General features: G+C 43.2%; 1 protein-coding gene and 1 long non-coding RNA gene across 3 annotated transcripts in view; both read right to left on the minus strand.

Annotated features, from left to right (window-relative positions):
- Positions 1–241: 241 nt before the first annotated feature.
- The window catches only part of LOC131450593 (uncharacterized), a 153,379-nt gene continuing 130,796 nt past the window's right edge, over positions 242–22,824 (minus strand). The window contains exons 5-7 of one of the 2 annotated variants that reach the window (XR_009235501.1): positions 20,722–20,792; positions 8,150–8,230; positions 242–271 (exon numbers count right to left, since the gene is read on the minus strand). This is a non-coding gene — a long non-coding RNA (uncharacterized LOC131450593). Of the gene's footprint in view, positions 272–8,113; positions 8,231–20,721; positions 20,793–22,824 lie in introns of those variants that run through there. The other variant, XR_009235496.1, reaches the window with a different exon arrangement.
- Positions 8,595–10,526, minus strand: pou3f3b (POU class 3 homeobox 3b). The gene is given in 2 exon segments (XM_058622226.1): positions 8,595–8,638; positions 8,641–10,526. Coding segments are annotated over 2 exon segments (1,260 nt in total). The 5' UTR covers positions 9,872–10,526; the 3' UTR covers positions 8,595–8,609.

Here is a 22,824-nt window from a genome sequence, read left to right on the forward strand (position 1 = left end):
GGACTCTTGAATTGGACAGGACAGGGTACACACACACACACACACACACACACACACACACACACACACACACATCCAAAGTGCAGGCATTGACTGAGACACACAGAGACACATCATATGTGTGTTCAACATCCTCTAATGAAGGAACTGAATGGAAAGGACAACAGAGATTCAGATTTGAGGGATTTCACTCACCACAAACTGCTTCAAAAAGTCCCTGAAAGCGTCGCCTCAGCGATGTCGATGATGTCATTCAGCCTCAGTTTGGTCTCTGTGAACAGAAACAGTGAAACGTCACTTTGATGCCACATCTCACACCTGACTGAGGGAGCGTTTGTGTGTATACAGCGCTGGCACAAGACCTTTTTCCTTGCCCATATACAGAACGTATAAGAATATAGAAGAAAAACCAAAAGGAAAGTTATTTTAGAACCTTCTAGAACATGTGTGTCAAACTCAAGGCCCGGGGGCCACATCTGGCCCGCCATAAAACTGTGTACGGCCCTCGAGATAATATGTCCTCCGACTTTGAAGCAGTCTTTCCCTTTCTGAGGTCGTTCCACGGGTAAATCATTCAAACATATTTGATTTTTATTGTGTCTCTATTTAATCTGTACGGTTTGTTCTGGATTTTTTATTATTTGACCTCATCTGGTCCTGGATTTGGACAGTTTTTAATGTTGGCCCCCCTCTGTAATCGAGTTTGACACCTCTGTTCTAGAACCCTCTAGATCAGACGCTGCCAAGTCCTGACTTGACTAACCTCAAAAAGTAGAAGAACAAGAAGAAGAAGACAAGGACATGGCCAGGACAAGGACAAGTGAGCGATTCTGAGGCAGATGTCTTCAGGTAGAGGGACTTTTTGGGTGTTTAGGAGTTCTAGAACCTTCTAGAACAGTGTTTCCCAATCCTAGTCCTTGCGTGTTTTCACATTCTCTTGCTCTCACAACTTTCAGTCATTGGTTTTTGAGATCGCTGTAGATGCAGGAGAAGACCGAGCCTGGAAGTGCACTTGAACGTTTGAGGCCTCCAGCGATTGCTCAGAGTTCGTGCTAACGTAGTTTTCGGCGTCTCCGGAAGTTACCAAACATAGTTGTTTGTGGGTGAAGTGACAGGTTTAATTTGACGATGTTGAGTGTGATGACTCTACAGGAAACTCCTAAACACCCAGAAAGTCCCTCTACCTGAACACGTCTGCCTCAGAATCTCTCACTTTCCCTCGCTCCTAAAGTCCTGGCCGTGTCTTTGGAGAATCTCGTCTTCTTCTTCTACTTTTTTGAGGTTAGTAAGTCATTACTTGGCAGCGTCTGAATCCCATTCCCCGCGCGATGCTCTCGGCGCCAGCATAAACAGCGATTGTTGGCACCGGCTGGCTGGCGGACGTGGGCGTCAGTCTCCGCGAAACGTTCGGAGTCCTTTGAAATGCTGACCAGCTTTTTGACACGAGGCTTTTGGAAGCAGCCGAGCTCTCGCTGCGAGACGCGAGGCCCGGCTGGATGCGGGGTGGAGCTGGGTTCAATTTCCCGGCGTAGAGGGACTGCGGGCTGGGACCGCGAAGTTTTCACATCACAGGCTGCACTTAGCATCAGTGGGCAATGTGTTCAAAGATAACTTTATGTACAAATGCCTCTCATGCCACTAGGTCCTGATAAACTCCCTGCAGGGATAATGTTTCCTTTTAATAACTGTTTTTCTCCCTTTGCTGGATTTCAGAAGGGAAAGTCACTGCTTTAAAGGAGCGTTTGATTGTGTTTAAAATGAAACATATTGTTGAGGAATTTCCGGACAAACCACGAGCGATCGATGCACGACAACTTTGCAGATATTCTTTTTCATGCGTTTCCAGCCTTTATGCTTAAGATTTCAGCTTCTCTCCCACGAAATGACGTCATTCCTCTTCCACGTACACGTCGAAAACACGGAATCGCAAACATCAGCGTCAACTAAGTAGCTCAAATAATCCTCAGAGGTTTCATGAGGATGTTTTCCCAAACACACACACACACACACACACACACACACTGCCTCTAATCATGTCATGCAAATGAACAACAGTAGAATATGTGGAAAAAAAACCACACTAACTAGCTTCCTGGTTGCCATGACAACGCACAAAGCAGGGGATCAGTGACACAAATTTGACCCCGAAAACAAGATGGCGCACGTATGAGACTGTGAGCTCTGTATATTCCTATTTATTTTATTTTATTTTTTTTAATCTTAATTTATTCTTGATACTTCCCAGAACACGTTCCTTGTTACTTTATTATGTTACTATATTATTATTCGTTATTTGTGAAATAAACAAAGCAAACTCTTTGCATGTTAATGCAGAATTTACATCATTTATGAAAGTTACTTCTATGCTTTTCTTAATGGAACCTGCTCAAGATCACTAAAAATAAGCACACGCTGGATTATTTTTCTTATAGAACAGAAAAATATATTACACACACAGAAAATAAATAAGGGCCATAACAAATGTGTCACAAATATTCTCACACACTCTGAGCTGATTTTCACAAAATAATATGTCTGGTTTTTTTTTTGCAGTTAAATCCGTTTGATTTCCCAAACTCTGTGAAATGATGGATGTGTGCATTCTTCACATTTACGGTGTGATGATAAAGGACTGCAACTAATGAACCATGAATCGAGAACTTTAAACCAAAAACCAAAAAAATGACATTTGGAGCAAAGAAACCAGGAAATATTCACATTTAAGAATCTGAAAAAACCCACTGACAATATGCAATAATGCACTTGTATTATTATGAAACACAAATGTCACGTATTTTAAATTCGCTGTTTCAGCTTTGGATCAAATACAGAATTCTTGTTTCCTAAAAACATGAAAACTGGCACAAAGGAAAATCTAAATCTTCATCTTTATTTATTTACCTTATGGTGAAGGAATGTATATATGATACTAATAATAATAATAATAATAATAATGATAAAGCCACACACACACACACAGCAGCGTTTGCATTGTGGAGGCAGCTGAAGCAGCCACTGGGTGGCGCTGTAAGGCCAGGGAAGCTGCAGCAGAGGAGCAATTACGCCTGTGGAATTCATCATAAAGGAGAGAGGAGAGGCCTTGTTTTTTGTTTTTTTTAAGTTTTTTTAAAAATACAGTGGATTATACAGTATGTGTTTGAATAAAATAAATCATTAATGAATTATTTAAATTCAAGGTTTGATGATAGGAGGTTGTGAAACTAGAGGTTTCAATGTTGAACATTTATTCATATTCAACTGAGAGTGACGTGCAAACAGAGTTATTGTGTGGGCACTGTGTGTGTGTGTGTGTGTGTGGACACTGTGTGTGTCTGTGTGTGTGTGTGGACACTGTGTGTGTGTGTGTGTGTGGACATGTTTTGACCAAAGGAAAAACTTAAAGTATTAAAACTGAGACAATAAATGAACACAACTTGTACAAAACTAAGTTATTATTATTCTTATTCTTTTTATTATCATTATCCAATATTATTATTTTTTTGGCAAGAAACCCCAAAGCAAAAGCGAAATAAAGATTTCCTTGGAAATATAATCTCATTAAAACACACTGTTGTGTGCATATGAGAGAGAAAATGACCAGTAATAAAAGAAAAATATAAGTTTGACTTTATAAAGAGAGTCTCGTCATTTGTTTATAAAGCAAATGTGTATTTTTCTTTATAATAATATAATATAAATATTATCAGTTTGCACATAATAGTTAAAAAACTTTACTTATTAAGAATAAATGAAGATATATTATCATTAATTTAAACTATAAACATTATGAGAACATATTTTTTTATTTACCTATAATTTCACAACATGATATAAAACGTTTTACACGTTTTCGCCTTTATTTTGAAATTCCACATAGAATTTTGTTTCCCGTTTTGCCACAGTGACACATGTATTTGAATTGTTGATTAAAAATAACTACAATAACAACAGCGCATGTTGTCGTTCTGTCCTTTTATTGTATGATTAGAGAGAGGATGTGGGTGAATATCAAATAAAAGAGAAAAGAAAAACATGCACAGCAGGTTTTTTAGGCGCTTTTGAAATGCAGACAAGCAGATGAGCTGAGTACATACACATATATGTACTTATATATATGTATGTATATATATATATATATATATATATATAGCTCCATTCAGACTCCATTCACCTCCTCCTCTACCTGCCTGTATCCACGCTGCCTGCTCACAAAACCATGACCTTCACAATTTAGAGAGGAAACCCCCGAGAGTCACGTCATTTATTTGAAACCATCCTCCTCTTTCTTCTTCTTCTTCTTTTCACCCTTCCTCTTCTTTTCCTGCGCAGTCTTCTGCTGCTGCTACTGCCAGAAAGGACACTTGATAATCTGTATTTACACGCAGGCCTGTAGTATTATTATTATTATTATTGTTATTATTATGATTATTATTATTGTTATTATTATTATTATTATTATTAATAACAATAATAATAATAATAATAATATTTTTACTATCATCTCCCAACTTTGTTTACTGTCCTTCAATCTCAACCCTAGCTCCAAGGTAATAATAATACTGACAATAACAATAATGTGGTTTATGTGCAAATACTAAATATGCGATTTTATTTAAACATTAAAACATGTGTGTTTATATATTGTAATACCTGGATACACTGGATTGTATTATTTTTCCCCCAGATAAACCCGCGTGGACGTGGAAAGCACTCCTGTGGAGAGCAAGCACTGCTCAGGACGGTGATCCATATTCATGCGCGTGACACGTGAAGTAAACACACACACACACACACACACACACACACAGCAACTGCACCTTTAAAAACCCTATAAAACAACCTCAAAGTGATTCTACTGCACTTGGTGTTGAGTGTATGAATTCAAACCAGGGTTCAATTCTGAGAAATGCACCTTTAAGAGTGGAAGCAACACATGAACACTGAAGTTTAAGCCTTAAATCTATTATTGTGAGTCATTAAATGCCCACGTGTGGAAATAGTGATCATTAAACATGACTCACGCGCACACGTGCATCTGTATGACAGACACTCTTGTTGTTGTTTTTTAAAAAAAGGCCACATGTGTGAACAACGCGACCACTTTGTTAGTGTGTGTTAGGCCAGTGGTGTTTTCAATTAATAACACACACACACACACACACACACACACACAGATAGACCCACGCACGCACGCACGCACGCACGCGCACGCTGCTGCCAACATGGTGTTTGAGGAGCCATGAAAAAAGGCAAAGCTGTTGCAGAATAAGCGGATCAAAACCCATTATAAGATTTGAAACTCTTTTTGTGTCGCTTAGCTCAGAATGAAAGAAGAGGAGGAGGAGGAGGAGAAGATTTGTATATTTCATGACGTGCTCGTGCTCTTCACGCGCAGGTTCCTGCTGCTGCATGTTCTACGTTACTTTGTCAATAAAGACAGCAGCAGCGGCTATAGGCTGAGGTGTCGCGAGCGTCACGTGACTGCATTTGCACGAGCAAGTGCAAACAACAACATAAAATATCAGCATCATTTTTGGACAAATTTGATTTGTACTTTTATTCTGTTGGTGCAGAATTTACGAAAATAATCCCAAATAATAATAAATAATTAAAAAAACAAACAAAAAAAATGTCCCCTAAAAAGCATACATTTGTATTTGTAAATAAACAAAAAAAAGAAAGAAAATTAAATGTGGAGTTGCATGTGTGTGTACACACGCGGTGTCTTCACACACACACACACACACACACACACACATGCACGGTGCCACTTTTTTACTAATGGAGACAAAGAAAAATGACGCCTATACTTCTTCCTCCCGTGTCGTTGAATTCAGTTGCTAAGCAACTAGTAAGGGAAATCATCCGCGAAATTCAAAAATCCTGCAGCGCGAGGGGACACGTTCTGTGAGTTTTGCTGAATAGGCGCGAGGCAAGAAGAGAGAATAGAGAGAGAATAAAAAAAGATTAAAAGTTAGAAACACATTTTGTCTCTTGTAGCCATGGAGACGAAAAAACTACGAAAAAATGTATATACATTTTAAATATATCTCTCTATCTATAGATATTATGGTATTATTGGTGTTAATGTGGTCGATTCATCCTCGTGGAGCCCGCGTGGACTCTCCTTAACTCTGAGTGACACATGAAATATAGTGTGTGTGTGTGTGTGTAACCACTAAAACAACATCTATGATACATGACTCCCACACCTGTAAATGGAGCTGCACGTGCGTGTAAACATACCAAATAAGTATATAACAGTGTCATTTTTGTTTGTTTTGCATTCATGTTTATAATCTCCCACTCTTAAAAGATTAATGGGAATAAATCAGATTAAATCTGACGTTGTTTTCTTTAATTCAAAATACGTGTTTGTGACGCAGTGAATGTTCCACGTCACGCATGACATTATAATGCATTACATTATAGTATATTATATGTACAAATGTCACATTTTTCTCTGAGAAACCTTTTAATCCCGCGTGCACACACACGTCACAAAATGGAATTCAGTGGGTGTGTGTGAGTGAGTGAGTGAGTGAGTGTTGTCCACGCTGCAGGCTGAGCTCGTGGGCTCCAAGGCCTGGAGAGGCAGAGGCAGCAAACATGTAAACAAACAAACGAGCCGCGCGCGCGCTGCTGCTACTGCTGCTCCATTTAAATGCTAACACACACACACACACACACACACACACACAGTTATGGCATTATGGTAATAAACGTTGGTGAAACATGTCGCTCTTAAAACACAAACAATCCTATTTTTTTAAGTATTTGTATTGAAATGACTGTATTTTACTGTGAAGGGTGGAATGTTTCCTGTGTTTTCTTTTCTCGCAGCTTAATCCACTCTCTGCTGCTGCTGCTGCTGCTGCAAATAACACAAATAATAATAACAAAATACCAAGGTGAAAACACAACATGACTGTATTTCATTCTAACAAATTTATTGTGTCTCAATCAGCTCGCACGGAACCACTACTGAAAATTAAATTACAATCAAATGATCACATCAAAATATACCCTTATTATTACCTAGAAGAACAACGGTCAATGTCAGCTCAGGGTGATTTGTGCTCCTTTTAAGAAATGAGAATAATAATAATAATAATAATAATAATTATAATAATAATACAAAAACTAAACAAATAAGGGCAACAACGAAATATATATTTATAAGAAAAGAACAAATTATAATAATAAAAACAAGAAGTGTGTGTGTGTGTGTGTAGAGGGGGAAAAACATCTTACATAACAAAGTTCCAGGGGGGGGGGGGGGAAATAAATTACCATATTAAAACAAGTCATTCTGATGAAAAATATAAAGTAAATCACTCAGGATCAGCATCTGATCTGGAGTGTGTAATCTATATTGCCGGCTTTACAGAGTTTTTTTGTTTTGTTTATTAAAACCTACCAAAGAAACGCTGCTTAGAAAGAGCAGCATTCATATAATCCACACTCACTCAGTCACACTTGGCAACAAAATTTCCCCCCAATTTTTTTTTCATTTTCCTTAAATAAGTGCAGCTCGAGTCTTTTTCAAATGTCTTATTCTCTATTTGTTGAAAAAGGTGAGAGGGGGAGGGAGGGGGGAGAGAGAGAGAGAGAGAAATCCACTCACGGTGTCAAAGTCCTTCAAATAATAATAATAATTATTATTATTATTATAATAAAAAAAAAAACAGGGTGATCTTTGCGATCAGGCGTGGACAGTCCTGGTCCTGGTCTTTCTTTCATGAGGGCCTCGTGTGTGTTTTTTTTTTTTTTTTTAAAAAAAAGAAAAATAATCCCTAATCCTCCATTTGTAAATGAAACAATCCACCAAAAAAACACAAGTAGCTCTAAATCGTGATGGAAGCTTCGTGGACTCCTCTTCATTTTGTTGCAGTTTTTCCTCTCTGTTATTGTTGAGCATGGAGAGGAGGAAGAGGAGGAGGAGGAGGAGCAGGGTTCAGTCCCATTTCTAAACATCCAAAATGCCTGCTCCTTTGTTTCTTCAATCAAACACAGGGTTATGGAAGGGGAGGGGGGTATTTTTGCAGGGGGGGTAAAGAAAATAATAATAATAATAATAGTGATAATAATAATAAAAAAAGAACAACACTTGGTTTCCTCTCGGTGTGTCTTAATGCGCCAAAATTACCTGGTGGAATGAACTTGTGGTTGTCACCCTCTGGTCGCTCGCCTCACTTGCATCTTTTAAGTAATCTACTAAAAAATGCCCCTGAAAGAAAAAAGCAGAAGGAAAAGGAACCTTTTAGGTTAAGACATTTTTTTCAGGGCCTGGACAAAAAAAAAGGTAAAGCGTTTTTCAGTGTTTTTCTGATTCTGATTCTGATTCTGAGGGGGGAATTCTGGGATTTTTGGGAGGAAAATGTTGCTGTTCTTTTCTTTTCTTTTCTTTTTCTGGTGAAAAATAGATAACACTTTTTTTTTCATTTCATATTCTCTCACAATCACAGTATCAAAAAAAATGGTGTCTATCCTGGGCTGGGGGTGGGTAAGGGTGGTGGTGGTGGTGGTGGTGGGGGGGGATGATAGTCTGTGTGTTTTTCTTTTTTAAAATCAGTTTTAATTTGATATAAAATATTCTGTTCTATGTTTCACTGAACATTCTTTTGCAGTCCATGGAGGGAGGCGGTGTTTCTGCACTCACATTGCCGACCTGAGAGTACACATCCTCCGGCGTCTGTGCCACTCCTGGGGGCGTCATCCGTTTCTCCTTCTGTCTCCTATTGCAAAACCACACTCTAACCACCTCTTTCTCCAGCTGCAAGTTGTCCGCCAGTGAGGTGATCTCCTGCGCCGAGGGTTTGGGGCATTTTAGGAAGTGGCTCTCCAAAGCCCCCTTGACGCTCACTTCGATGGACGTGCGCTTCTTTCGCTTCCTCCCCTGCGCCGCGATCTTGTCGATGCTGGTGGGGCTTCCCGTGGACGAGTCGGCCTCCTCCAGCCACTTGTTCAACAAAGGCTTGAGCTTGCACATGTTCTTGAAGCTGAGCTGCAGAGCCTCGAACCTGCAGATGGTCGTCTGAGAGAAAACGTTCCCGTACAGCGTGCCCAAAGCCAAGCCGACGTCCGCCTGCGTAAAGCCCAGTTTGATCCTCCGCTGCTTGAACTGCTTGGCGAACTGCTCCAGGTCGTCCGAGGTCGGCGTGTCGTCGTCCGAGTGCTGGTCGTGGCTGTTGACGCCGTGGTGCTGGTGATGCGGATGCTGGTGGTGATGGTGGTGGTGGTGGCTGCCGTGGTCCAGATCCGGGGTGTCCCCCCTCACCAAGCCCGGGTGCACCAGGCTCTGGCTGCCGGGACTCAGCATCCCGTTCACAGTGAAGCCTCCCGGCTGGGAGTAGAGCAGCGACTGCTGCTGCTGCTGGCCCCCGGATATGGAGTTAATGTGCGCCGCAGTCGTGCTCCCCCAAGCGCCGGCGTGAGTCTGGTGGGGAGCTAAGTGCGGCGGCCTGTGGTGCAGCGCGGTGCCCGTGTGCAGATCGTCTCTGCCGGAGTTTTTCACGTCCTGCTGCTGCGGGCTGCCCGTCATACCGACGGGACTCGACGACCACGGGGATCCGGCTTCAGCTGCAGCGACCGCGGCTGCTGCTGCCGCCGCTGCGGCGTGAGGCAGCGATGTCACCCACTGGTGGGCATGGCTCAGCATGTGTCCCCCGTTGCTCGCTGCCATTGCGCCTTGCATAAAGTCACTCTGCACCATCTTGACCGAGGGGTCTCCTCTGTAGCCCCCAGACCCCGAGGTAACCGCAGCGCTCCCCGGCTGCATGCCACCACCTCCCGAGTCAGAGTGCACGATGGAGCCGGATGATAAGATGCTATTGCTGGGCAGATAGGGATTGGAAGCCGCGGTGGCCATTCCGTCAACCCTTATGAATATGTTTGTGGATAACCCCCCTCCCTTTCTACAGTCACTTCTTACGAGCGGGCAAATTGTATCTCATGAATTATTCAAACTTTAAAAGTATGGGTAGTTTTTTTGGGGGGCAAATACGCATCGACGTGCGTAAAAAGAGACGCCAGGGGAAAAAAAAGCTTCAACAGCGACGACAGAAAAAGTGAATAAAATCCGCATGTATTTACAACATTCTAGTTCAAACACGTCTGCGTGGAGGTGGACGAATTAGAAAGAAAAAAATATCCAGGATTTTTCAAAAGCCCTTTGAAACCATGTGCAGTCCCTTTGGAAAGTTTCACACTGCGAGGGAATTAAAATTCAAATATACATTTTGAAAAAAAACAGGGGAAAAAACGGCTGAGTTGTCCCAAACAAACTTTCGGAGGTCGCAGAAAAAACACACAAAACATAACCAAAAAAAAAAAATAAGCCTCGCAAATTGTCCACAATGCACAAAGTCCCAGTTTATGTCCCCTTTGGATGTGAAAATCATTAGCAGAGTGTCCTCGGCTCTTTTGTAATTCAGTCTCCGTCGCTTTATTCTTTTCTCTCTCTTCTTTTATAGCACTGTGGAGCCTCTCTCTTTGTTCTGTTTTGATGTATATAAACCTGCCAAACCGCAAACTCCCGTTCAAGTACAGTCCAGTAGAACGGTGCGCGGCGCTGCTCGCGAGCCTCTCCTCTCATTCGCTTGTTCTCTCTCTCCACCTCTCTCTCTCCGTCTCTCTCTCCCCCTGACGAGCGGTGTAGTCCCGCCCCCTCGCTCCCCACCCTCCCTACGTCCACCTCACCCGCGCTCACCCCCTCCACCCACTCCCCCCTCCCCACGACGCGCGGATGTTTACCCCGTGCGTCCCCGTTGATTGGTTACCCGGGGTGTGATTGGCAGCTCTAGCCAGCCTTGCTCCGGGCGCACGAGCCCTCCTTCCGGCTGTTCCGATTGGCTGATTTTTAATTGCAGTCCAAACAAAACGGGGGGAGAGAAGAACTTGGTCGCTAGTAAACAGTGCTGAGGTACAGTTCAAGCTCCACAAACAGAGGAGCTCGATAAATAATGACCTAAAGTTTGACATGAAAGACTGTTTATTTTGTGCGTAAAAGCCAAAAAAAAGATTCATGTGCAGAGAAAACATGACTTTTAACACAAATGCTCATCATAAATATGGATATTTACAGTGTGTATCTTCTGTTTTTCTCTCCAGATCTGGGTTTCTGAGAACATCTATATCGATGAGAATGATGATTGTGTAATAAAGCATCAGATGTATAATTCCCTAAAGGCCAATTTTGTAAAGGAGGAAAAAAGATGCTTCAGTAAATAAAGTTTATGATGATTGAAGAAAAAACAAAAAAACATCTTAGATGCATCAAATTTTGGGGTCACTGTGTATTTGAAAAAGAGGCACGTGACAGATTTCATAATTCTATATACTTGTGTGTGTATTATATTATGGCTACACACACACTTCCATGTCACACTTTCCACACTTGAATACAAACATTAGAAACCAAAGAATCAACCTGACCTGTGACCACATGGTGCCTCTGTGTTTATGTATCAATATTGAATTCTGACTCTTTATACAAAAGTGCAATTTACTCAATTTCCCTTGCAAATTTACATGTTTGGTCCATTAATCACCTTGAAACTATCTTCCTTAACTAGTTCCTCTCCTTATTTAGTGGGATTATTGTTATTGTCTTTTGTTTTTCTTACATTTGAATGTATGTCCTTATTCCACCAACCTGCCTATAGGGATTACATATGCATAATTTGGCCAGTGGCTACAGTATAATCTGGCATATTTTACATGTTGATGTTCACTTTCATTACACTCAAACAGATGCATAAATGCGGTCACTCGTGGCCCGGGTGTGCAGATTGAGGAGGCCACCACTGGCTCCTCAGGAGTTAACGCACAAAGGTTGCGGAGACGCTTCCATGCGTAAAAACGCACACGCACACACACACACACACACACACACACACACACACACACACACACACACACACACACATTCACACAGGCAAACTCGGTGGAGCACTGTAGTGAAAGAGAAAGTAAGTGGCAACCAAAACAAGGGCAAATTGAGCAGTCCTTTGGGGATTTGTGCGTGCAGGGTGGCGACGCTGGAAAAATTAATAATAAATAACCTCCACAGATACAAGATGACCACATGAGCCCAGAGACGAATGAATGAGGCCTTTGTGGATGCATGCGTGGGACCCCTGCGCCTTTGGACTCACCCATAGGTGGTAACAAGTGCCAGATATATACAGTACAGTCAACCCCTCCTGTCACAGTGTCTGCAGTGCCGTGGAACACACACCTGACCTGTGGCAGGTGATTTCCTGACAGGTCAGAACTCAACATGTCTGCGTCTTAAACCCTGACAAACACACACGTGTTTGCGGGAGGGGATTTAAGGGCAAATATGAGGAGGGGGATTGTGAACAGGGTGCCAGCTCTTCCTCTTTTCCTCTTTCTCTCAGTAGAGTTTTATTTGGACTCAGCTCAAAACCGAGGGAGCCTCGTGGAATTGTTTACATTGAAAAGGCACAGGCTAGGGGCCAGAGCCACGGGGGCCCCTGCATTCATTAATATACAGTGAGGATTTCTGTCTAAATCACTGCTGTTCAATGCGCACACGCACGCTCAGAGAGGGCGTCTCAGGCGGCCAGCAGAGACGTGACAGCGAGGGTGAACATGCTCCATGACATGTTCAACACAGAATAATAAAAAGAATTATATATATATAAAAGGAGGAATTAAAAAAAAACTTCATGAAAAGCTCCAGAAACCACAGAGCGCGGGTATAAAAAAGCAGCCCTCTCTGATATATGATGTGTTTATTATTTATTTGCTTATTATATAAAAAAAAAGGTCCCCAACTTCCCTGCTGGGGGAGTTCATTTATTTTATATGCAAAAAGAAAAAAAGAAAGGGGGAGAGGGAAAAAAAATCATCCCCAAGTATAACAAGAGACGAACAGTTAGTGCTGATTTTCATTTGCATAAATTTTCATATATTTTAGTGAAAATAATAGCGGGAGCCGAGGAGTGCTCCTGCTCAGTTGAGGCAGAGGAAAGAAAATCTTAGGGCGCACGGAGACGCAGGGAAGGGAGATAACCATTTACAGACGCCACGCGAACAATGTGGAGACATTTCCTCGTCTTTTTTTGGACACAAGGTAAGTCAACAATCATTTCTGCAGATTTTGTTGGTGTCTTTTTTATTTTTCTTTCCCTTTTACGCACGGGGAGGGGAGGATTGTTCACCGTGTATCGCCTCCTCGCGCATTTCTCCACTGTCACATCACGATTCCTCGTTGCTTTACGTGATTATTTCTGGATTCTCGTCTTTCTCTGTGCAGCCACGTTATATGTTGAACCTTAAAACGGATTAAAAGAAGCCTTTTCTTTTTTTTAACCGAATGCGTAAAAATCAATACGCGCGCCGCTGTTTGTCCTTTTTTCCTTTCCCTTTTTTTTTTAAATAAATAGCTGGCAGATGGATAAGCTGTGCTGTTTTGTAGTGAATGTCCACCGGAGAAAAGTGCAATCAATCACATTTTAAGCAGGGAGAGAGAGAGAGAGAGGAGAGAGGTGAAGGGAGGGGGTGTGAGAGAAAGAGAAAGAAGAGAGAGAGAGGGAGGGAGGGAGGGAGAGAGAAAGAGAGACCCTTAGGTTGAATACTCCAGAGGGATCGCGTAGGCAAGAGCAATATGAAATCATTTCATATAAATCGATCTCGCTGCCGCTGTAAAGTTTGTTTAAAGTTTATGTGCAGCAGCAGCAGCAGCAGCAGCAGCTCCGTCCTAATCTGCACTCATCCACAGCCTGGATTTTAACGAGTGCTGAGCATTTTGTCTTTATTTTATCTATCTGGAACTGTTCCAAGGAGCGACTGAAGGAGGAGAGAGTGTAGGAGGAGGAGAAAACAAAAAAAACAAAAAACAAAAACAAAACAACGACTTTCAAAAAAAAAAAGAGCAGACGCTGACATGCAATTAGGACTAAAACAAAAAAACAAAAACAAAAAAACCCCGTGTCATTTCACTGTTTTCTGACAGCGTGGATCTATCATACATTAACCAGAGTTTGCGGAAAAGTCGTTTCGGGGTTATTTTTTTCCCCCTCTCTCCTTTTTCTCACGGGTTAACTCCTCTCCCCTTCATTGATGACCAGTGCATTGCTTAGCCCGGCACTTGGTAGCCATGGTGAGCCCAATAAAAGGGGGGAACACTAGTCGCATTAAGCTGTATGTTTGTGCACTGGAGTCGAGATGAAAAGAGCCTCGGTGTCCCGGGCCAGCAGCAGCAGCAGCAGCAGCAGAAGAAGAAGCAGCAGCAGCAAAAGCAGCAGCAGCAAAAGCAGCAGCAGCAGCAGCAGCGGTGGTAACGCGTTACTGTAACGCTGTTACTCCCTCGTAACCATTTTGTTACGTTTGCCTTATTTTGACATTTTAGACTTCGGAGTCTCTACATAAATCTCAGGGTTTTAAAAGTTATCGCGATGTTTTTTGTTTTTTTTTAAAGAACATTAATCACAGATTAATCCCTTTGTGCCTGTGCGTAAAAAGGAAGAGAAGAGTTTTACGCGCTACTTTACGCACAGATTATTTTACGCACGGCAGTGTGGGGTTAGTGTGCCATGCAGCAGCACTGAATGTAACCCAGTGTCTGTCACTTTTGACACCACGCAGACATCATCACTGCCACCAGGTGTCGCACGCACACGCGCTGCACGTGCTGCAAATCATAAAAGTCCCCAAAATAAGTCGAATTATGTCACATTTTAAATATGGTTTATCGTCGTTCAACTGAACCTGTTGCAGTGATTCAGTTTGGTTCTAGTACAATCGTGTTTTTATTTTATTTATTTAGCTTTAAATGTGAAACAACCTCATTGACATTTTCATCAATAAATGCATTTATGTGCATGTAAAAAGCCAGTTTGTGTTCTATTCTCATGGTGCGTTTACTGCCCTCGTTTACACGCACATAGATGGACTGATGGCAGGATTGGTGATTAAGATATCACCGGGTGAGAGGAAGGAAATGACTGAATGAGGACAGATTTTTCCCCCCAACGCAGCGGCCTTCAGAGGGGGGACATATGTAGGCCTGATATCAGAATCAGCACACACGGGATCAGATTATATTCTGGCTCATCCCTCAATCCCAGAGGCAAATTTTCATTTAATTTAAAAAAAAGAAAAAGGATTTGATCACAAAGTGAATCCAAACCCACGTTATTATTTCTATCCATCATTGTCAAAAAAAAACAACAACAACAACGACCTGTGCGTATTGATCAGGTGACAGCAGCAGCAGCTTATCAATAACAGCAGCAGCTACAGTTGATGTGCAAACAGCCAGTGATTAGACAGGCCCGCGTTTTTGTTTTTTTGTGAGCCAGTAGCCATCTGCAGGAGCCTATAAGCCATAAGTGTGAGCCAGCAGGTCTTTGTGGAAACATATGACTGCGAGAATTATTAGCAAATGAGGGCAGGAGTGGAGTCATGAATCATCCCGGGAATTAGTTGCACTGCAATGTCTACTGCACGCTTGACCGTTTATAGTGTTACACTGTTATTCTTCCTCATCATCATCAGCAGCAGCAGCAGCATCACTACTACCACTACCATTAGCAGCAGCAGCAGCACTGCATGTGCGCGACGCTGCATCATGCGCTAATTCTGTCACTGTGGAACAATGGCGGTTATTGGTAGCAGGAGGACATTTATTTATTTATTTATTTATTCCAGGAACAGATTGTCTAATTTATCAAGGTTGCAGGACCACAAGCGACAATCTCTCTCTCACACACACACGCACAGTCATGTGTGCCACATGCGTGTCCATATTGCGCACTCTTAACCAGATTAAGAGTGTAAAAATAGTCTGAGGTAATGGTCATTTTGAGAATGCAGTTATAATAAAAATAAAAATAAAGATATAGATATAGATATAGATATAGATGTAGTGAGTGATTTAGTGGGGGATAAAAAAAAGTCCACATTGCGATGGACACCAAACACCAAATTGCCCACAACATTAATCTATCCTCTGCTTCCCATAAAACATCCTCACAGTCTCATCACTTTGATTCTACTCTCTACAGCCGCCATAAACTCCTGACACCTGACGTGCAGATTTATAATCTCTCTCTCAGAAGAAGGATGAAGGTGCACGGGGTGAAGCTCCTGCACCGCAAACCCAATATTCAGATTAAATGGAGGCAATTGCTGCCTGTTTTAATTATGGCCACACTTAAGTTGCCTATGGGCTGCGCGTAATTTATTTTCCCTCGCCCTCCTTTGCGCGCGTGGTCCAGTCACTAATCCGAGACGACATACGTTGAGTGTGTGTCTCACGTCAGGGGCGACGTTGATTTAGAGCCGAATCCAACTCGGAGCACTTAAATGATAATGTAGCGACTACCGTTAATTAAATGGGCTACACTGGATATCAGTGTAAGCATTAAACGTGCTTTCAATTTCAGACGTTGAACGAGCCCCCCCCCCCCCCTTTTTTTCTTAACCCATTCATTCGAGACATAAGCACTTTATTAATATTCTATTAATAAAAAGGGCCAATAATACAGTGTTACACACACCTCTTCTTCCACTGCGTGGGGTTAGTAATTGGCCCGCGTGCACGCGGCGCTGTGTGCCTGCAGCTTGTAAATGGGCTGACGTGCAGGTAAAAGATTACATGTTTAGTGTGATCACAAGAGACTCTCGTGGGTGCTCAGTGCTCGCTCCACCGCGAGGCCACGGATCAGCACAGTCCACTATATCGACTTGGCATCGGAAATCAATGGGGCTGTCACGATAATTTGGCCCCAAACAGGGGCTTTGTGGCGAAATGGAAACACACACGTGAGGTGAAAGGGCAGAGCTGTGTTTTTATTTCCTTCAAATGTGTCAATGTAGTTAATAGACGAGTAATTATGTTGGGGAAATATTGTGTTTCTTCCTTAAATGACCACTCACTCGTCCACTGTCCACACTCTATCAAAAAAAGCAATAAAATACACAAACACATGTGAGAATTAGACAAAAAAGACAAATTAGAAAAACAGATTCCTGTTGTGGATCTGATTCCTGGACTGTAGAACATATTTTTTTATTATTTTATTTGTAATTTAATTTCCTCCATGTGTGTGTGTTTTGGCATCAGTTAAAATTCCTGAAATCTGTGTTTTTTTCCCGAGAAAATCACTAAAAAATAATGTGTTGCATTGTGGACACAAAACTGAGCAGCAGATTCAAAACCAGCCGAGGTTTGGTGTCGTTTGAAATCCTGAAAGTTGGAGAGGTTAGTGTTATTTATTGAGATGTGATGAAAAGATGAGGCCAAATAATGGGAGGTGCTTGGTTGGGACACACACACACACACACACACACACACAGACACGCACACACACAGACACTGACTGGTGGGGTACAGTTTGGCAAAGATAGGATGAAAGTGCAGCTTTCTGAGTCATGGGGTGGTGGAAAGAGAGAGAGAGAGAGAGAGAGTGACGCAGAGGAAAGATGCATGAGTGCATCTGTGTGTGACTGGTTCGGGGCAGTGGGGGTAGGTGACTGTCTGTTTTACCCCCACTCCCCCCCCCCCCCCCCCCCCCCCCCCCCTCCCTCCTTCCATGGTTGCCTCACAGAAGTTAGCCGTTAGTCTCTTTCTAACACACACAGCGGCGTGGACACACGTCTTCACACCTTCACCTCCAGCAGCACCGTCACACCGGTGTTTTCCTCTTCTGTGAAACCACATTAACAACGATAGTGTGATTAAGCTGCGCCATTAACAAACAAACTGAATCCACGAGACTCAAATCCAACAGGCTGCTTCGTAGCCACCATTTTTGTTTTTGTTTGTTAAACAGTGGCGTTCCCAGAGGATGTGGGGGGGGGGGGGGGTGTTGTGTGGCACCTCCCTGCCCAGGATTACATTAATCAAAGTATTTATTTCCCTGGGGGGAGCAGGCGCAAATCACTCCAAATCCCAGTAAAATTGGATAACAGAGGAGCGGGCGCATGCACAGTAACCCCCCACCCCCCCCCCCCCCCACACACTCTCTCAAGCTTTTCTTTTTGCTCATTTCACCAACTTAATGGATCGAGTTCCTTGTAACTTTGTGAAACAGAGGGAGCAGAAGAGCGAAGAGCAAGACCGGGGGGGGGGGGGGGGGCGGTGGTTAGTGGGTGAATCCTCAAAGCTCGAGGTATTGAAGCCTTTGAGAAGACAAACAACATAATTGGATGGAAGCGGCCGCTCACCGCTCACCGCTCACCGCTCAGGTAGAAAAGAAAAAACAACACTAACCGCATCCCCCGACAGGAGTGACTCTGGATATAAAGCTGTACAAATAACAGCCATTCTCTGATTCCCTGTCTGGATATGAGTCAGGAGCAGGAGCAGGTAAAAGAAACTAGCCTCTAAGATCCCCGCCCCCCCCGCCCCCCTCCTCCATCTGTGATAGATACATCAACCTCCAATACTGACGCCGCCTGCACGCGCTCTCCCGGCTCAGTCTGGTCAATCCATCGCAAAGCCCACAAAGTCCTGAAAAACAACAGAAAACCATAATGCCACAAACAGTCGTTTGCACTATTTGCTCAGCAATTATGCGCGAGGTTTGGGCCGGGGGGGGCTGGGGGGCCCGGGGCCGGGGTGGCCGATAAATCAGCAGCTGTTTACAGCCGAGCCGCCACTGATAAGGTAATAAATACAGCGGCCCAATATGCTGCCTATTACAGGTAATGCAAATAAAATAATAGGGCTGTAATTTTCCCTTATGTGTTGTTGTGGTGGCGGCGGCGGCGGCGCTGCAGCCTCCGTCTCTGATATTCATGAGGGAAATGGGGAGGAAATGTCGTCTCCCTGTCTTTATGAGCGCCGCACCGTAGCGCAAACCCAACACTGCTGCCTCGGTCCCAATCAGGGATAAATGATGGCCCTGTTGTGTCGCACTGGAGAGAACTATTGTGCACACACACACACACACACACACACACACACACACACACACAGACACAGACACACACGCAGAGGCTTTTACATTCATGCAAACACAGTTTGTTGACACATGTTTGAGCTTCAGGGGTACGAGGGGTAACCGGAGACGTCGGCCTGCGCTGTAGCAGAGACAGGCCAGCCTCGCGTGTTTGTGTACGACGTACAAACGTGTTGGAGGTGCAGGTGCGATGCATTCACACACACACACACACACACACACACACACACACAGAGAGACAGACTGCACACTGACGTCTGTCTGATGATCCATGATGCTTAGCAAATGAGCAGAAAATCTACAGCTCTAATGGGACCAGTGCAGTGCAGTGCAGTGCAGGACGGATGAATGGACGATGGCAGAACAGCAGAGTGGTGCTATACACAAAAGTACCATCATTATTCCCCTTTTTAAAACACTTAATGACTGATTTAGTTAACTTTACATCACTGGAAACAGTGCTGATGTGTTTTGGAGCTGGAGAATCCACTGTATAATATGACAAATACATAAAAAAAATAATAGTTCTTTCACACCCAAAAATGAACAAATTGCCCTTTTATAACTTGCTAAGTTTGAATGAATTTAATTAATTTAGGTGTTACTTATAGTGAGATATGTAAATGGGTTTATCTGCTTTTCTTTAAAAACATTCACCATTAAATTAAAATAATAATAATAATGATAATTGATGAGTGAGCATCAAGTGTGGTCCAGAGGAAAAGAGTGTAAATGTAAATTAAAAGTGTTTGTTTTGATATGAAAATACCTCACAATCGTAAAAAAACACAAAAAAAATGTTGATATTTAGTATTTTTTTGTGTAATTCTGTATTATTCTATACCTATATCTATATATCTATATACATAGCCGCATAGGGGGGCCATGTGTGGCCCGCGGGCCGCCAGTTTGACACCTCAGCTGTAAATGCAAGCTGTCAAAAATACTAGTACGCTCCTTTAAAAGTGTCCTCGTGCCACACGTTGTGTTACGTAACAAAGTAATGTGTGCGTTATATTGAGCTGCAGCTTCATCCCGGTTCAAAGACGTGTACAATAATGATGAGTGACTCAGCTGTGGGTGCTGGGGGGGAGGGGGGGGGGCTGCTGCTGTTGTTGATGATATGCAAACGCGGGTGCGACACACACACACACACACACGCACACACTATTGGAGCTTGTGTGGTCACGTTCGGGCGGCCCCCGGAAGTCTTGATTCATGTGGGCATTATGCACGCCGGACGCTTATGGCACCGCTCCCTGTTGCCGTGCAGTCAGGCCCATTTGTTTGGAAATGGCTTTACATACATCTTCGAGATGACTCCACCCCCCCCTCCTCTCCCAGTCCCTGAACTTAGAGCTCACACACACACACACACACACACAGCTACAGTGGACACTTAGATGATGTAACGTACACTCTGTATTTAAATGAGCAGCTGAGGGTGTGAACGGATCATTATGTTTTAAGCACTGCTCCCTCATTCATTTTAAATAAACACAATTCCTGAGTCATTTTTATACAGTAAATTTGTGCTCTCACTGTTTACGGATTCATTTCATATCTGGGAATAATACACAACTCCTTATATGGACATCCTGAGGGTGGGTGTGTGTGTGTGTGTGTGTGTTCTTATGTGTTGTAGAGTCAAAGTTATGATTGATTTTATATCACTTTTTTAATTGTGATATAAAGTAGTGATAATAAAATAGACGTGTTTTTCTTTTGTTTTTGTTCATAAAAAACGAGCCGAGTGAACTTTGAACTGTGACGGATTTCTTACCTTTTCCCGTGTCACAGAACTCAGCTCCTGCTTTAGTTCTCGCGTCCATCACAAGTCCTGGTCCTGAGTCCCTGAAAAACAACGAGATCCTCTGAGTTTCCTTCTAATGAGCAGGATTTGTAACAATGATTTGGAGACATATCTGTTTGTAGTGTTTTTTTTGTTCTGTTAGCTAATGACGTGGCTACACAACACACACGGGGGTGTCAGGGGCCACATGCAGCACAATATGACCTCAAGTGGGCTGCACCAGTAAAATAATAGCATAATAACCTTTCAACAACAAGAACTCAGAATTTTTCTCCTTTGTTTTACATTTAATGAAGTATCTTTTTTTTTACAAAACTTGACATTTCTTGAGCAAGAAAAGTGCAATTTCAACAATATTATACCTAATTGACCACTGGGTCTGTAAAGGCACAAACATTTAGTCACAGGTGTCTGGAAGTGAAAAATATTGTATTTCACATTACGATGAGATTGCAATCGTAATGTGAAATTTGAAAAAATTCATCCTGCGGGCCGGTTCTGGCCCCCGGGCCGTACCTTTGACACCCAGCCTAACATTTCTTGAGCATTTCCTGGACTCAGTCCATTACATCCCTGCAACAGGTCTTGTTTAATGTAGAGAACCCTGGTGCAGGGTCAAGGACTGTGTACAAACCATGCAGTGACCTTCTTGTTGGAACTCATGCTAACTGTGCTAACTGTGCTAACTCACCCTGCACCTTGAACTCATGAACACATGAACACATGAAACTTAAATGTGAGTAACAAAGCAGGACAGACCCTAAATCATCTGTCCTAGAAACCAAATGTGACAGACACACGTGTCTCGGAGGCGTGCCGTGAATCTAAGAGAAAGTCGGCCATTTTGAAGTCACATGTGATTAGCATGTCTGCTAGCATCGCGCGGCTACATCAGCCTGCGGGGTTGTCAGGCGTCTCCTTCTACACCACATGCAAATAACATATTTACAAATTCACAAACTGCACACGCTCAATTATGAATGAGTAGCTGCTTCTGATGCGCGGTTGCAGCATGCGCCAGTCATTAAAACATTTATATATGACCCTTATTTTCACTCCTCAACTTCAGTCAGCGCAGAGACACCTGCATTATATGCACACACTCTGCCTCACAGAGCTGCTGCCAGCTCCTTCCTCCTCCTCCTCCTCCTCCTCCTCCTCCTCCTCCCAGGCCTTGCGTGAGCGCTCGAGCCAGCAGCATCACAAAAGCTGCTTTGAGGGGGGAACTGTACGCTGCCCACCGAGCCCTCTGAGCTCACACCCAGCACACATGACTCACCAGCAGGCCTCAGAGTGAGAGGCTACAGACGCGGCCTGCCACTCCACTCGACCGGGTCTCGTTCCACTAACCTCCTCACTCTGCTTTTTATTTCACTTCATCCGAAGAGGAATCATTATCATCATACAGAGAGTTAGCGGTTCAAAGGGAGCGAATGGAAAACAATAAAACTTTGTCGTTCAACCGTGTTGGGAAATTGTCTCAGCATGGACTGTCAAGTAAAATATGGCTCTCAGCTCTGTGCTGTGTGTGTGTGTGTGTGTGTGTGTGTGTGTGTGTGGGAACATGTGTCCTGAATATATACGTATTTGTGTTTTCCTCCCCAAAAATGAAGAACAGGATTTGTTTCTTAGCCCAGCAGGATCACATTAACTCCGATCCGTCTGAGGGTTTAAGCGGGTTTTTCCTGTCAGGATATAAATAGTTCTTTTTCACACTGCCTCGCGAGGTAGTGTCACATCCAACACGTCATGTGTCGTCAGTTTGGGACAAAACACGTTTTTTTTTTCTTGACTTTTTTTCTTTTTTCGGGCGCGACATATGGCGACACACACACACACACACACACACACGTGGCTGGTAATAATATACGTTGCTCGTGTGGATGTTCTCCGTTGTCAGAGGAGGAACAGGAAGAGGAAGAGGAAGAGGAAGAGGAAGAGGGGACTGAGAGCTTGTGCTGTGCTTCCACAGGGGACGCCTCCTTTGTATGAGTGAACTTGAGATAATGCGGGGTGTCGTGTAAAATGAAATTACATGCCGCACCAGCGTTGGCTCTCTCCTCTGCACACAGC

Source organism: Solea solea, chromosome 2 (assembly GCF_958295425.1).
Source record: "Solea solea chromosome 2, fSolSol10.1, whole genome shotgun sequence".
Taxonomy (NCBI): Eukaryota; Metazoa; Chordata; class Actinopteri; order Pleuronectiformes; family Soleidae; genus Solea; species Solea solea.